We start from the raw sequence: 15,121 nt of genomic DNA, 5'->3' as shown, positions 1-15,121 counted from the left end.
ATAATTCTATTTTAATTGATATATTAATTTTGATTAATTAACATCAAAGATTCTATCGATATAAAGTTTGGAAGACGTCTTATTTCTCGTAACAGGTAAATACGTAAATTTAGAATGTATCCTTTAAAATAGTGAGAGAATCATTTGCAAATTAAATAACATGGAAAACAACAGTGCTTTAGACCAATTTGTGATCTAAATTATTTGCAAATAAACAGTGTAACGAAGGAATCAAGTTGAAAGTAATCGATTGTAACAATTTAGTACAAAATTAATTACGTTTTGATCACAAAAGAAAAGACAAAAGGAAAAAGAAATTGAAAGCAATAAATACTATAATCTATTTCACAAAAGCAAGATTCTCTATCTACTTTAAAAGTGTTCCCCACGTTTCCTCTTAAATTCTATTCTATCACTCTTAATATGTATAAAAAAAAACTGCTGTACTCTACTCAGTAACTTTCTCCTCGACGATTCTTTATAACCTACGAAATTATCAAAGTATCAGAACGGCAGGTTGCAACAAGATAAAAAGCGCATCTCTCTCAAACTTAGACTAACTATAACATTAACGACGAAATTAAAGAACAAAAAATAAAGCGCATAGGCGAAAGGCTTGAATCGTTGCATGTCTTCTATGCTATTCTCTTTCTTGCTATGTCTCTCTCTATCGGGGAAAGCCTTCGTTTGCAATGTTTCAAATTGTCACATCTAAAACGACTACGAGGCCAAAGAAAAGAAGAAAAGCGTAACTCGATGGAAAAAGAGAAACATGGCTGGTGCTTTCGATTTACCCCAGCTCCAACTCGTCCGAATCCGTAGAAAGATCGCTCTCGCAGCCAGCTGCGATGTTTCTCAAAGATGCGTTGATATTCGAGCGGGGATTTCGAGCTTTCTCGTACTTCTCCTTCTCGACAAAGCGACTCCTCCCGTCCTTCGCCGGTGTCACCGGATCGATCTCCTCCATCTGCTTGCCCGTTTTCTGAAAGAAATCGATACGGCAGCTGTTAATGATCGCGATGTATTCGTTGATTTATCGGTTAACCGCAGGTAAGCGTGTCTTCCGAGCTGCACGCCGGAAAAGAAGGAAAAAAATCAACGTCCGCACACTTTCTACGATCGATCCTGTTCGTCGCGGACTTTGTTGCAATTCTGCATCCTTTTCTTCCTTTCTTACTTTTATTCTGGATTACTTAGAAAATTCTTAAACCTAGAATATTTGATCCCGACCTATAGAAATGTAAAAATTGATTTACATTTCCAGTAGTAAGGTATGTCATTACTCATCCAATTGTAGTATTCATAAGGTTCATAAGGCTCATCCACCGTAGGGAAAATATGATTTGTAAAGAATTGAGTTTCAATATATTTACCTCCGGTGTGCTCAGATCGATTTCTTCCGTTTGGAAGCCTGAAGGTGTACTGGTGGATGTTTCGTGATCTATGGTCGATTCGTTTGGGTTCGGTGAATCGATCGAACTAAATTTACGTGGAGTGTTTGCCAACGTTTCAGGGGTCAAAGCTCGTTTCGCCAATGTAGAAGTAGACGCCGGACTTGAAATAGTCGTCAACTCGTAGCTTCGAGTTGATAGGGACAGCGTTGAAGAGGCTGTCGATGACAGAGGCTCTTCCAGCACGGCGAAGCCTTCGTTTATCATCTCTTGACCGATATTAATGTCCTACGCATATTTTATATACGATTAGTGTATCAGTAGTAAAGGAAAAATACCGTTCATTCTTATGAATTTATAGATGGTAATTCTGATCCGTTAAAAAATTCTCTACGTCCAAAATTTTTCTTTCTATTTAACTATTGGTATTTATAAGCAGTATTTAGTAGTATATTGTATTACAATTAAATTATGTTACTATTTAGAAGCAGTATCATAATTTATAAATTAAATTAAATAATTAAAGAAACGAATTATACCGGATAAAAATAAAAATGACACTGCCTTTTTAATTAATGCCTAATACCGATTTGCTTTCAGCGCTAAAATTCAAGTTATCGCAAGGTATATACCTTGTCTCCATTCTTATTGAAAAGGTCAATGCAAGGAATCGGTGGTCCTTCGCGTCGAAACCTTCTGTGACTGAAGGCCCGCTCTCTGTAACCCCTAACTTTGGCAATCAGCACTTTCCATTGACCCAACCAAGTGAGTTCCGCAAACATTTCGCAAGCCTCGGCACACCATTCATTCCATACGGGACACCTGTGACACAATGTGAGAAAAATATTTGAAAAATTATCACACGAATGCTGGATTTTATTTTTTTCACGTTGAAGAATTATTACTTTAATTATTATTAATTTTTTGTACGCTAATATAATCAGTCGAAACAGCCAGAACGAACTCAAACATGTACATATTTGCATTTCTGACAATGTCCAAATCTTCCCATCTCCTACATCTACTTTGATGCTGTTTCAATGACAGGCCTTCGAATCATGAATTTCGTAAATCTATCGAATATCTCATTCTTCTTCTTAGTTATATTTCGAAAGAAATAAAATTATATATATTATACTACAATTAAGGGCTCGCTAATTTTGGACCAAGAAATTATCCATCTCTGAACTACTGTAACTTCACGGAAAAGATACATACAAACCTGTACCTGTACTCACATTAAAGGTTAAAACCTGTACTTTTTTGACGCTGGATTGGATTTTTCCACAAATGCTTTTATACTCGGATGCGGAGCAAAATTAAGATCATCCTTTACCCTAAATATTTTCTAAATTCAAACGACTCCACAGAATTGAACAAATTTTTTTTGTAATTCGTTTTATAAAAAGCTTAAAGAGAGCAGTCTCGCCTCTACAACAAACATCTAAAAGTCTACGTACGAATTTTTGTGACCAAGTTATCGCACTTTGAAAGAAAAGAGTGATTGGAATTGGAATTAAAACTTGCATGGGATATCCAAGTCTTAAAGGATTCTCAACAAATTTTACAATCTTACATATAAGCAAGTCTAGATTTCTAATTTCGAGTCTGGACAATTTGAAGTCCATTCTTTCCAGGATTCTAGATGGACACTGATTTCATGAATTTCATTTTTCAACACTTCCAAACCTATTTTACCTAAAAATAATCAATCTATTTCAGTGTACCAACACGTACATCGTGTACTTAATTACGTACAGTTTCCACCAAGCAAATGTTCGCGTAGTAATTGCCTTTCTTTCAATATCAAACAGCGTTTCAGAGAGATCAAAATAAAGGTTCAATTACCTCGAGCTATATTAGTACGTTTACTCTCGATCCGCTTCGTTCTCGTCCCAATTACCAAGAACTTTTAAGCAACCGCGATTCTTTATGCAATTGCCATTAACCCTGTTTCGCGAACGAGATTCAGAGTTCGAGAGTTGATAGAGCTATTATCACACGAAACAAAGAACGTGTGCGTGAAACACCCCCATTTAGTGAGGCTTGAGCACTTTCGGGACGCCTTGTTCCATTTATAAACGGCACAGCACAAGTATACACGTGCGAGAAGATGAAGTGGACGATGAACGTAGACCTCTGGTAATGGTCAGAGGGTCTCAGTCGTTTCACGATCTTCGTGCTGAACAATATCCTCGACCAAAGCCAAAAAAGAAAGCGTGCTGCCAATCGATCATCTCTATTCCTCTAAGCCGAATCTGCTACCAGTGATCGTTTAAAAATTCCAATACTTCCAAATCTTGTCAAATTTCAATGAATTTCATCAAATATCTAAAAAAAAAAATATGTGAATGCCTTCGTTTAAAAAAATATTACGATAAAAAAAGAAAGGACAGAAAATGGGGAAAATTCGAGGAATAAATATCGGTGATAGTTTCAACTTCTGATTAATTCCTGATCGATTTTTACCGTTCTTTTTGTCGATCTTTTGCGAGATAAATCTACGATTTACGCGACGAGAAAAGTGAACGTGAACGGAATGTCGAGTGCAACAGAGTGCAGAAGTGAACCCGCGATTTCTCGCTGGATGGAACTTTTGCTAGCTCGATGCACTTTGTGCCCGATGCATTAATGAACGTTATAATAGAGCCGTGTGTTATATTTACGCAAGTATGCATTTATTTCGCTATACTGCTCGCCTGCCTGTACGACTCTTTGCGTGTTACAGTGGTGTAGTTTTGAATGCCAATGAGAAAACGCTACTCCCTCGACTTTCTGCCAGTTGTCAAGAGAAGCTTCACGTTTTTACCCGATGGATCTTACGTCGAATTTTATCCAGCTAATCACATCAAGCAAACATTAAACAAATATTGATATTAAGGCAGATATCCACATACATAGCTATTAGAAGCTATTTGGAGATATCTTTATCACTCTAGACATTTCTTCGTTTATCTGTGTCTTCGAAATGATCGTTCTGTTTCCATCGCGAAAGTTAAATTCACAATTGAAGAGATCAAAGTTACCCTCCTGTTTAACCACCTGGAAAATAAAAGTACGACGAAAGATGAAGAAAAAGTTAAAGAACAGGGTGTAAGAAGAGAAAAATAATGACTCCTTTTACAAGCAATAACGGCTGCAGCGAATGCTTCTGCATCGGGGAGAATCGAAGCTGATGAGAGCACGGTGAAGCGAGTAGAACGGAAATAGAAAGCGTTTCGGAGTGGTCTGCGGCTTTCTGGCAACGAGGCACTCGTCGGATTTGCCCTCAAAAGCCGTCGTGTCGCGTGTAACCGAAGACCGTCGGCACCGCGGTAATTCCAACTCGAAAACCATCGTGTGTGCATTACTTCGAGGTTGCACCGGTGATTAGCTGTTCCTCGGCACGCGATATGAGCCCCGGTATTTGGCCAGATTGATTAAATTCGCATTCGATTGCTACCCCACAGCGGAATCTACTCCCATTCTGATCGTTCACAGCATTACGAGGGTGCCTCGATTTTTGTCTCGTTAGTAGCTCCAACTGACGTTGAACAGAGCTCGTGAAAATCGCTTTGGACACATCACTGACTCTTTGCACTTCAGAGAAGATCATCGATTAATAAAATTCTGAAGAACGATACTAGTTAATGCGTGAAATATCGGAATAAAATAATTCTACGTGACGATTTATATGCGATTCCTTATTTACCATTTTAAAAAATATCGTCAACTTTGTAGCAGAATATCTTTGAATTGCTATCTTTCTATGGCGAAAAAGTCGCCGAATGCGAAGGGGTAACTTGCACTAAGCTTGCACTATGATTCGGTAATGAAAAATTGTGGATTTATATTGCCTATGTATAATCAGATACATAATTGGGTTTATAAGTATATGAGGCCATCGAGGAGAAATCGATTGGATAAATTTCTTCTGGATGCTAGTCAGATTTCGAATACAAGAAATTGGTATCAGAAATAACCGACCAAAACAAGTCAATACGATTGCATTAATCGTACCCTCTGCTCGTTTTCAATTAAAGCTGTGGTGACATAGTATGGGAAGGGTGTCGATGGTAGATATGAAGTTCTGTAATTGATATTCCATCGATTGCAGTAGCAACTGAAATTGCTTCGGAATCAGCTTGAATCTTTATTGATTCTCCACGCGTAATTGCTGTTTCGATAATTGCTATTAAATTTCGATTTCGTTCATAGCCCCTTTACGGTTAAATCGAGCCAGGTACCTCAATGTTCTTCGATTTGTTCGAATTCATCATAGTCGAAATTCTTCAAAAACAAAAGTGGAATTTAGTATCATTTTCATTTTATGTAGCAATTATAATATGCAGAGAGTATGACGATGACTTGGGTCTAGTGACGAACTGTTATTAATAGCAAAATGTAAAATGTTTTAGAGTAGAAAATTCAGTAACAATTTATAAAAATATTTGTACCACGAAATTATAAAAATTTGTTATACGTTGTAAATTTGACTTATGGATCAAATAATTTTATCTTCTCTCTAAATCAACGATCAGACTCTACAATAAATTTTTATTAAACACTTACTAAATAATTTATGAAATCAACTTATACAATGAAATTGCGGAAGAATTTGTTACATATTATAAATACAGCTTAATTACCATGTTCGATGATAGTTTTACATTTTCCCTAGACCAGCAGTTACTACTAAATAAAATTACCTTTCCAAATAATCTATATTCCATAAACGAAAATCCCATTTCTTTATCTTTTAAAAAATCATAATTCGCCAACACGTTCCCATTGTAATTTTATTCAAATCAAAACTCTTTCTTTCCATCTTTTCTTTTTTAATTTCTTTCCATCGAGTATGTTTTAATACGATCCATTTGTTTGTCTGCCTTCGATCGTTCACCAAGCTTACTCGAAATAAAACGCAAATTTCGTGGGCGCGTCTAAACAAAAGCGTAAACCTGCCGCATAACCGGTACGGAATTCTCGTTAAATTAAGGGTAAATTAAGATCGAAAATTGGCAACCTGCCAACGAATGTATACACACGCGTGTCTAACGTTGAATTTGCGATTTATACCGCAAAGTTCGCCGGTGCCCGGGACTAACAATCGGCAAAGTGTACCGCGTGCTTTCACGTGACGCTTTATCGTGATCGTGTGCCGCAATTATGCCGTTTCAACGAGAATTACTTTTACCTCGGTCAGACAGACGGACAGACAGACGAACGGATGCAAAAAAATTCGAAAGGTGGGAGGGAAAAAATTGTCGAGGCGAGAAAAGAAGAAAAAATATGGTAGAAAACAGGGAGATGACGAATATTAAAGAATATAATTAAAAACTAATCAAAATTAGTTGAGAAACCTTCGATATTCCAATTAATAAAGGAATTGTTTGAATAAATCAATTTTTAGATAGACAAATTATGATCTTATCTTGTATCTAGTATCATATGTATACGTAAAAATTGATTGTGTATGAAAACACAATGGATCCTACAATGTTCGAATAAATAAATGGATTTCTAGGTAGAGAAAAATTTATTTTGTCACAAGTTTCGTATCGCATGTAACAATTAATGTAAATAGGAGAAAATATACAGAAATGATAACAGAATGGCCTTTCCGCTCACATAGAACCGCCATAAAATGGAACTACTGGTACCATCAGTCTCAGATGTCGTGTTTAAGTACACATGGCCTATTTCGAATTACAAGAAAATTGTTTTAAAGAAAAATCTCATCGATAGCCCCTTATTTGACGTGAATGTGAACGGTATTCACAGTACGTGGAATTTGTCCATCAGATTTTGGAAAGATCTTGATGGTAAGAAGAACGATAACGTTAATCACTAAAATGCCGTTTCGATCGTTATTCTGTAAATCATCCTTCTTACCGACAAAAATTACACTTCGGACAACATTTCATGAAATTCGGGTCAACGAAATTGGAACTCGAATAATTCAACTTGAAAAACGGGAGGATTTAGCTGAAGAACTTTTGTAATATAACTTGAAAAGTTTCGTAACTTAACTGAAGAAAGTTGGCGAATTTTTAAATTCCCATTTTAACAATCCCTAATCATGAAAGTTTCACAGCTGAAATCCTTTTATAGAAAGAGAAATTATTTCTAACTGTGACGAGCTATTTCAGAATCCGAAGCATTCGTCTCTCTTCTTCTCTTCTCTTCACTTCCTTTTTTTTTCCCTTTTTGTTTTCATTCGAAAGAATCATCGATATCGACTTTATTAAGGGAAAGAATGGTTCACTGTTTGGTAACAGGCAAAAGAATGATAAACCCGATGGTATTGTGCCTGAACATGTTGAACTGCACCGTAGATGAAGCGGAACAAGCGAAGATACGATTTCAATTTTCTGTTTTCAATGCCGACGTTAAACACTGGGAGTACTGTCACGTTAGCAGGACAATACTGGAGCTGAAATCGTACATGGACATCATTTCATTAGTCTACAGAGACTTATCCATCATCGACAGGCATTTGAAGAAAAACGGCGAGATGATATTAATGGCTAAGATACAGATAATTCAATATGAAAGTGAGAAGCATAACTTATCACAGGCAAGTACAGTACAGCAAGTATACATTGGCATATGCTTAAAAGCCTTATTAATTTCGTTTACGAACCCATGTTTGAATTTTCATGAAAAAGAAAAGAAGTTTAAATATTTTATTTTTCTGCTACACCACGAAATGAAAGTGAAGAAAATAAATTCTTCCAGAAAAATACATATATGTAGTATTTAATATACATGCAATTTAAACTTAAATAATACATAATTTAAATATTTAAGCATCTCTGTAGTAAGTAATTGAAAAAATCTCTTTCAAGATTGGATAACAAAAGTTAATTAAAAAGTAATAAAAAATAAAATGATAAATGATAATTAAGTAATAAATTAATGTGTTCCAGGATATGATTAGATTATTGAAGTATTTATATGGTGTAAACATTAAATTAAATTATGGATGTTTGAGCAACACTGAATTTGCAGTCCACAACAGTGTGTTAGCTGATCGTAGCAATGTTCTGACTGAAATGACTAAAGTGTACCAGAAATTATTCTGTGCCAATGTTGCAAAATACTCAAATTAATTTGTTTTAAATAATACAATATAACAACTTGATAGTTTGAAAATATTCTTTAAAATCATGATATTAATATAGACTGGAAGAATAAAAACATAGTCATTAGTACATTAACATTTACTTCATTGCAAGATGTTTGATTTCCAAACTGATATTTCTTTTAATATTTGTTTCTCTAATATTATTATGATTTTCTAGAATTGTAATGTGTTTATTATAATTAACAATTATTCTGATTTTTATTTATATATTTTTATAGTTGATAATTTAGATAATTTCGCTCCGCAACTTTTATCTTTAGCTGAATGCTTTTCTTTGCAAAGTATCATATATTACAGTATTAAAGAATTTGTTTGCTAGAAATTTGACATCGATTAAAAACCATTGTTGTCAATTATTTTTTAAGACTGAAGGAGCTTGGCAAGAGAAATCTTATCGAAACGATAACTTCAGAAAACATAGCGAGCAGACTTTTGGTTGTAAACGAGTTTTGGCTGTGATACACTTAAAAGAGCAAGTTTAGCATACTGTGAAGAAAACATAATGATATTGAATAAAAGTTTGGCATAAAAAATGATGAAGTGTGAATTAAGCAACTGACATTTTCTTTTCTTATGCTTATATTAATTAAGCATTAATTGTAAATTTTTATAAATTTTGATTAATAACTTTATATTTTTCAAAAAATAGAAATCTATGTAATATATGACATAGAAAGTTTCATTATTCATAAAATCTCGTCGACTTTGACAAATAATTCTATAAAAAAATGTTTTGACTTTAATATATCTCATCATCGTTATACTTAATTAAATTAACTTTATTAGAAATTAACTTACCGTGATTTAATATTAGCTAACGAACATTCGACTGCTTGCAACTTTAAGCTGAGAAAATCGGTTCGAAGCTTCAAAACAGAATCGATTTGAACCATTTCATGATCTCCATAATCTACAAAATATACTTCACATTGACCATCTTCAGGAGTAGAAATAACTTCAGCTCTGTACCACTGTTTATCATAACTGAATTTTGCTGCTACTATTTGTCCAAGTGTTATCTGAAATAATATATTTCGGATAGTAATCACAAAACAACTAATTTTAAAACTTTTTATATACTACTTCTTGTAAGTGCATGTTAAAATACTCAATTATATATTTACATTTTTCAATATATGTAATCCATGATTTTGTTCATCATCATAGTAAGCAGTCATTTCATATACCAATTTATCTAATGCTGTAGTATCAGGACCAACAACTTGAACGCAAAATTGGCTAGGACTTTCCATTGCAGATACATATACTTTCACCAAGCCATCAGAAACTAGCAATAAAAATATATAATATATACAAAATATTCATATTATATACTAAGTAAAAACATTATTTATATTTAATATACCTTGTAATGACAAAGATTCAATAGTTTGAACCTGTTCAGATGTGCTAATTGTAGTGCTTTGGGGAGATAATTTTTCTCTAGGCATTCTTGAAGTAGAAGAAGCCTCTAATTTTAAACGTACTTCTTTTTCTTCACGAATTCTTTCTTTAATTTGTAACAAAGCTGCAGCAATTTGTTCACCTGTTCCTTTTATAGTAACCATTTTCTCTGCATCTGTAAGATACTAGTAATTATTAAAATTTAAAAATGATAACACCAAACACAAGACACAATAATGTAAATTTATACAAAATAAACATACTTGTATCATAAGGATTATAGCTTCTATCAACAATAATTTTTGCATTAGAGGTTGTTTGAATCCGTTGTATAACTTCACCACCCCTTCCTATTATTCTGCTACATGTATTTTGTGGTATATACATTACATATGTTTCAATTATAGGCTGATTTTGCACTATAGACTTTATCATTTCTTCAGCTAAATGTACATTTTCATAGCTTCCTTTTATTATACAAATATGATCGGGACAATCAATATTATTTTCTTTAAAATGTATCTGAGTTCCTGTTTTATTTTCTACATCTTTTATTACTGAACCACCCCTTCCAATAACAGCAGGAACAAATTGTCTGGGTATATGACATTCCACTGTAAATCGTTTTGCAATTTCAATATTGTTTTTTCTAGATTTAATATCTTCTCCATCCTATGTAATTAAAGAAGCGATTAAAATAAAATGTTAAATAATATATAAATTTATATATTCTTCAATCATACCTTTTTGTACAGTATATATAATACAGCAATACTAATACTTGTTAAAGATAAACCAAGTAAAATTGGTAGTGTAAAGTGTTGTGCCATCCACTGCATTTTATATTTCAGTATTCAAACACGCAATTTGCATATAAATATTCTCATATAACTTTTACCTTCATCTAAATAAACACATTTAAATGTGGAACATGCTTCAGGATTGTTATGAATAAAATGCTTTATAACCTCGAAAATTCTGGTGAAAAACATTCATGGCGCGAATTACAAAACATACTACAAAAGGTAGATATAAAAATGTATTTTTAGAGTACTTTTGAATATTTTTCAATTTATGTAATTCATTCGGATATAAATAATGACAGGCTTTTAACCTCAAATTGGAAATTATATTTTTAAAACTATATTATTATCAATAATAAAATTAAAATGTATTTTAAAGACTCACACGTTTGTTAAAAAAAATACGTATATAACATTTTTATAGCGTCTTTATTTTAAACAAACACATGTTATACTTACCATAGGAGAATTGAGGCTATAGCATAATCACTAAGAATAGATCATAACAGATTATTTAAATGTATCGTTTCTATCAATGAGTTTAATAACACAATTATCCATAAATTATCGAAAATAATCAAATATTACAAAGGAGATAGAAGTATAAATGAAATATAAGATAAACTTACAATCTTATTAGTTTCATATTCAATGTTCTAAAATACATGTGTTATGCTTTATAAAATGAAAAATAATAAATTTTATAGTTATATTCAATCGATTCGTTAAAGTTAATAAACTCACAGATATATAAAGATTTTGTTTTATCACATTATTATACAAAATGCCAATAACATTCACAATTGTTGCAATTTTGTCTCGTTATTCCCAGCAATTTTTTCCAGAGAAAATTAATAAATTACTTAATTTCTGTAATCGATCCTGAAGGCTATACTTTTACAATGCAATTATAAAAATTCATAAATTAACTACAGAAATTAAGAAGATGGTTAGAAAAGAATAGAGTAGCTTAGGCCGTGAAAATTAACAAATTACTCAATTTCTGCGATTAATTTGGGAACTCTTATAATTACATCATAACGACGCAAGAATAGTTTATTTCAATAATAATTTGTACAGTAATTTACATATGTACGATTATTTTTTCATATAAAAAAACCATTTACTTCTTTATAACAACATTTTTTAACATATATGTGTTTGAAACAACATTTTAAAGTTAAAAAAAAGCGAAGTGTTGCTAAAATTGTTATTAACCAAAGGGATTTTCTATAATCTATATACATAATCCATCCTAAAATAAGCTGAAATTCGGGTTTTTAACACATTTTATAAAATTACATAACTTATATATACGTATTATACATCTAAGAATGTCTCCACATGTTTTTCATCGTGCATTTATAAAATTTTTTTAAAGTATGTTCAATAAAGGTGGTCATAATGCTCATGTACCAAATTTTCTAACTAATATGTAATATATGTTACCATATAATTATTATATTTTTATAATTAATTTTATTAATTTACGGTGTTTTCGTGGTGGAAATTAAGCATTCTCTAACTTGTCATTTTCGTAACAAAAACATATTTGTATTTGCTTCATTGACATTAACAAACATAAGAGACATCGTTTGATATTCTATATCGATACTTTAGCACATGGCTGTTTCAAACACGAAGCATCTTCCCTCGAAAATGAGCCACAGCTTGCCCAATCGCAGAACACTTCCAGTCGACGAGAATCCAACATGCCGGTAACACGTGGTAGAATATTTACACGCGTTAAGGTGAAACTTTCAGTCCCCGAACAGAACGTTTCGTGAAGTAGTGTTATTCTTGACTAGTCCTTTATATACTGCAAATAACAAAAGAAATATTCAAGAATAATAATACGCAGTATCAATTATAATTTCGGAACATTGAACAACTTTTGCAACATCGTCATGATGTAAAGGAAGACAACACAAGTTTAAGACATTGAGAAAACCTTGCCAAGAACAGGATAAATAACTGTGAACATTTGTTCGGTGGTAACATACTACATGTGGAAAAAAGTGAAGGTACACAGGTGAAATAAAGTGACGGAAGTACAAGTGCCTGTGAAATCGTGCTACACAGTTCAATTTTATTGTTTATATTTCCGTAATTAGGCTATCGGATTAGGTTTTTTCCATATAGCAGTGCCGATTAGGCTTTTCTCTATATCGTGTGTCGAGTTTTCTTCGATTTCGACTACTCGTATCCGAAATAACAGCGTAGAGTAGGTACTTCTGTAACGAGATTCGGTTTCAAGCGTGCGTTTTCGTAAAATAGTGCCGAAAGTATCTATGGCTGTGATATTGTGCTGCGTAATAGACTTCTTTCTCTTCTTTCTTCGAAATTAGGCTTTTTGATTAGGTTTTTTTTATATAACAGCGTAGAGTAGCTTCGAGGCAATATTTCGTTGCATTAAACAAACATGTACAACAGTAGAAAAGTTTGGAATCATGGAATGTCATCAGTGTTGGACCATTAAATGCCAAGAATTATATTTTATAGCAGGAAAAAATTGATGCAGTAATAAAAATATGTAAGGTATGACATGTCTATTGGATTCTAGGTCAGCTAACCATATGACAATATATGAGACCGGAATCTTTGATGGTCAAATAGAGATTCATGAAAGGGAGATGCTTCAGGCAGATGAAAGGGAGAGAAATTAATTTAGACAATGTCTTCTTTTAACAACAAGATGCATGGAATACATTGAGATTGAAAGGTACGTTGTGTTCTTGATTTGAATAAATATTGATATCCATGGTCAAAGTCAATTGTCATCACTAATGTGTTAAGTTTCAGAATGATGGAGCTTTGAGATACATAAAACAAAAGGAGAAGTTCGAATGAAAGGAGTGAGAAGAGGAAACTCATATTATACAGTATCAAGAAACAGAAAAGAGGCTGCATATGTATCAACACAGAAAAATGTGTGGCATCGACATGGAAATATGAGGATCATTGAAGAAATGGAGAATGAACAAGTTGTGAAAGGTAAAGTTAAATTGAATATAGAATGTAAATGTTACATTAAGGCAAAAATATATAGAAATATCTATAGAAACTTGGAAACTATAAAAACATCAAGAATAATGGTGCTGTGGCACATCATGGACTTAATTGGGCCAATAAAGCCAATGTCAAAAGGTGGTAAAAGGTACGTCTCACCTGCTGATGATTATTCGAGAAAAGAACCATTTGGTTGACTGATTTATAAATAACTAAAGATTTAATATGAAACATTATTGATGAAGGATTTTTTTTTTTTAGGAGACTTACAAACATGAGTAATATTTATATGCAAGAGCCAGCCAGTAAGGATAAAGTAATAAACATTATTTAATAATATTTCAATGAATTGTATATCTATTTTTATAAATTTAACCGATATACAATATTTACTTTCTAAATTTCTATATTAATGTATTAAATAATTTCTAATTTGAATTACAATAATAAATAATAAATTTGAATAAATTTGATTTTGGAACTATTTTACATTAATCAAACTAATATATTTGTTATAACTAGGTTGTAATGAAAAAAGCTGTTGGTGATGTTGAGTTAGAATTATAAGCAAAGGAAATTCTTTAGAATTATGAGCAAAGGAAACTGCAAAGGCACGTAGAAATTTCATACAATTATGTATAGAATGTTATTGGGATAACACTATATTTCATAGAATTATCAAAGGATTCATAACACAAGATGGTGATTCCACAGGTACAGGAGAAAGTGGTAAAATATATGAAGAACCACTTAAAGTGGGACTATATATAAAAATAAAATGAATTCCTTTTTTATTCAAAAATAATTATTGAACATACATGTTTCAGGACGAATTTCATACAAGATTACGTTTTTGTCGACGAGATTTAATTGCTATGGCTAATGCTGTAAAAGATGGCAATGATTCCCAATTCTTCTTTACTCTTAGTTCTACACCAGAATTGCGGAATAAACATACAATCTTTAGTAAAGTTACTGGAGAATCTATATATAGTATGCTTAAACTCGAACAAGCACTTGTACATGAGGTAAATTTAATGTTTGCAAGAATATATATCAAGAATTGATATAAATGTATTAATATTTCCTATGTTTTGTAGAATGATAGACCAACTTATCCTTCAAGATTTATATAAACTATAATACTGAACAATCCATTTTCTGATATTATTCCAAGAATAATAGTACAGCAAAGTGAAGAAGTAAAGGACAGTTTACAAACTAAAACAGCAGCAGTATTATTCTTTGCAATGAAAGATTTTGTTACAAAGATTTCAATCTTTTACCATTTGGTGAAGAAGCAGAGGGTGATGATGTAGAATCTGTGCTATTAAATAAAAAGTTTAGTGGTAAGGACAATTCAGCTCATGATCATTTAACTGATC

The 15,121-nt window shown here is 32.4% G+C and overlaps 1 protein-coding gene across 1 annotated transcript; it reads right to left on the bottom strand.

The window, feature by feature from the left end:
• Positions 1 to 518: 518 nt before the first annotated feature.
• Positions 519 to 10,763, bottom strand: papi (tudor and KH domain containing protein papi). Its single transcript, XM_017897418.1, has 8 exons — positions 10,668 to 10,763; positions 10,188 to 10,596; positions 9,887 to 10,099; positions 9,645 to 9,808; positions 9,319 to 9,539; positions 2,024 to 2,213; positions 1,374 to 1,679; positions 519 to 982 (listed from the first exon to the last, which is right to left on the bottom strand). The coding sequence occupies exons 1-8, from the start codon at positions 10,761 to 10,763 to the stop codon at positions 791 to 793; spliced, it is 1,791 nt and encodes a 596-aa protein (XP_017752907.1). The 3' UTR covers positions 519 to 790.
• Between the last annotated feature and the right edge of the window lie 4,358 nt (positions 10,764 to 15,121).

This window comes from Eufriesea mexicana, unplaced genomic scaffold (genome assembly GCF_001483705.2).
Source record: "Eufriesea mexicana isolate 0111107269 unplaced genomic scaffold, ASM148370v2 scaffold492, whole genome shotgun sequence".
NCBI classification, from domain to species: domain Eukaryota; kingdom Metazoa; phylum Arthropoda; class Insecta; order Hymenoptera; family Apidae; genus Eufriesea; species Eufriesea mexicana.
The sequence above is the reverse complement of the archived record's forward strand: the minus strand, read 5'-3'. Positions and strand labels throughout refer to the sequence as shown.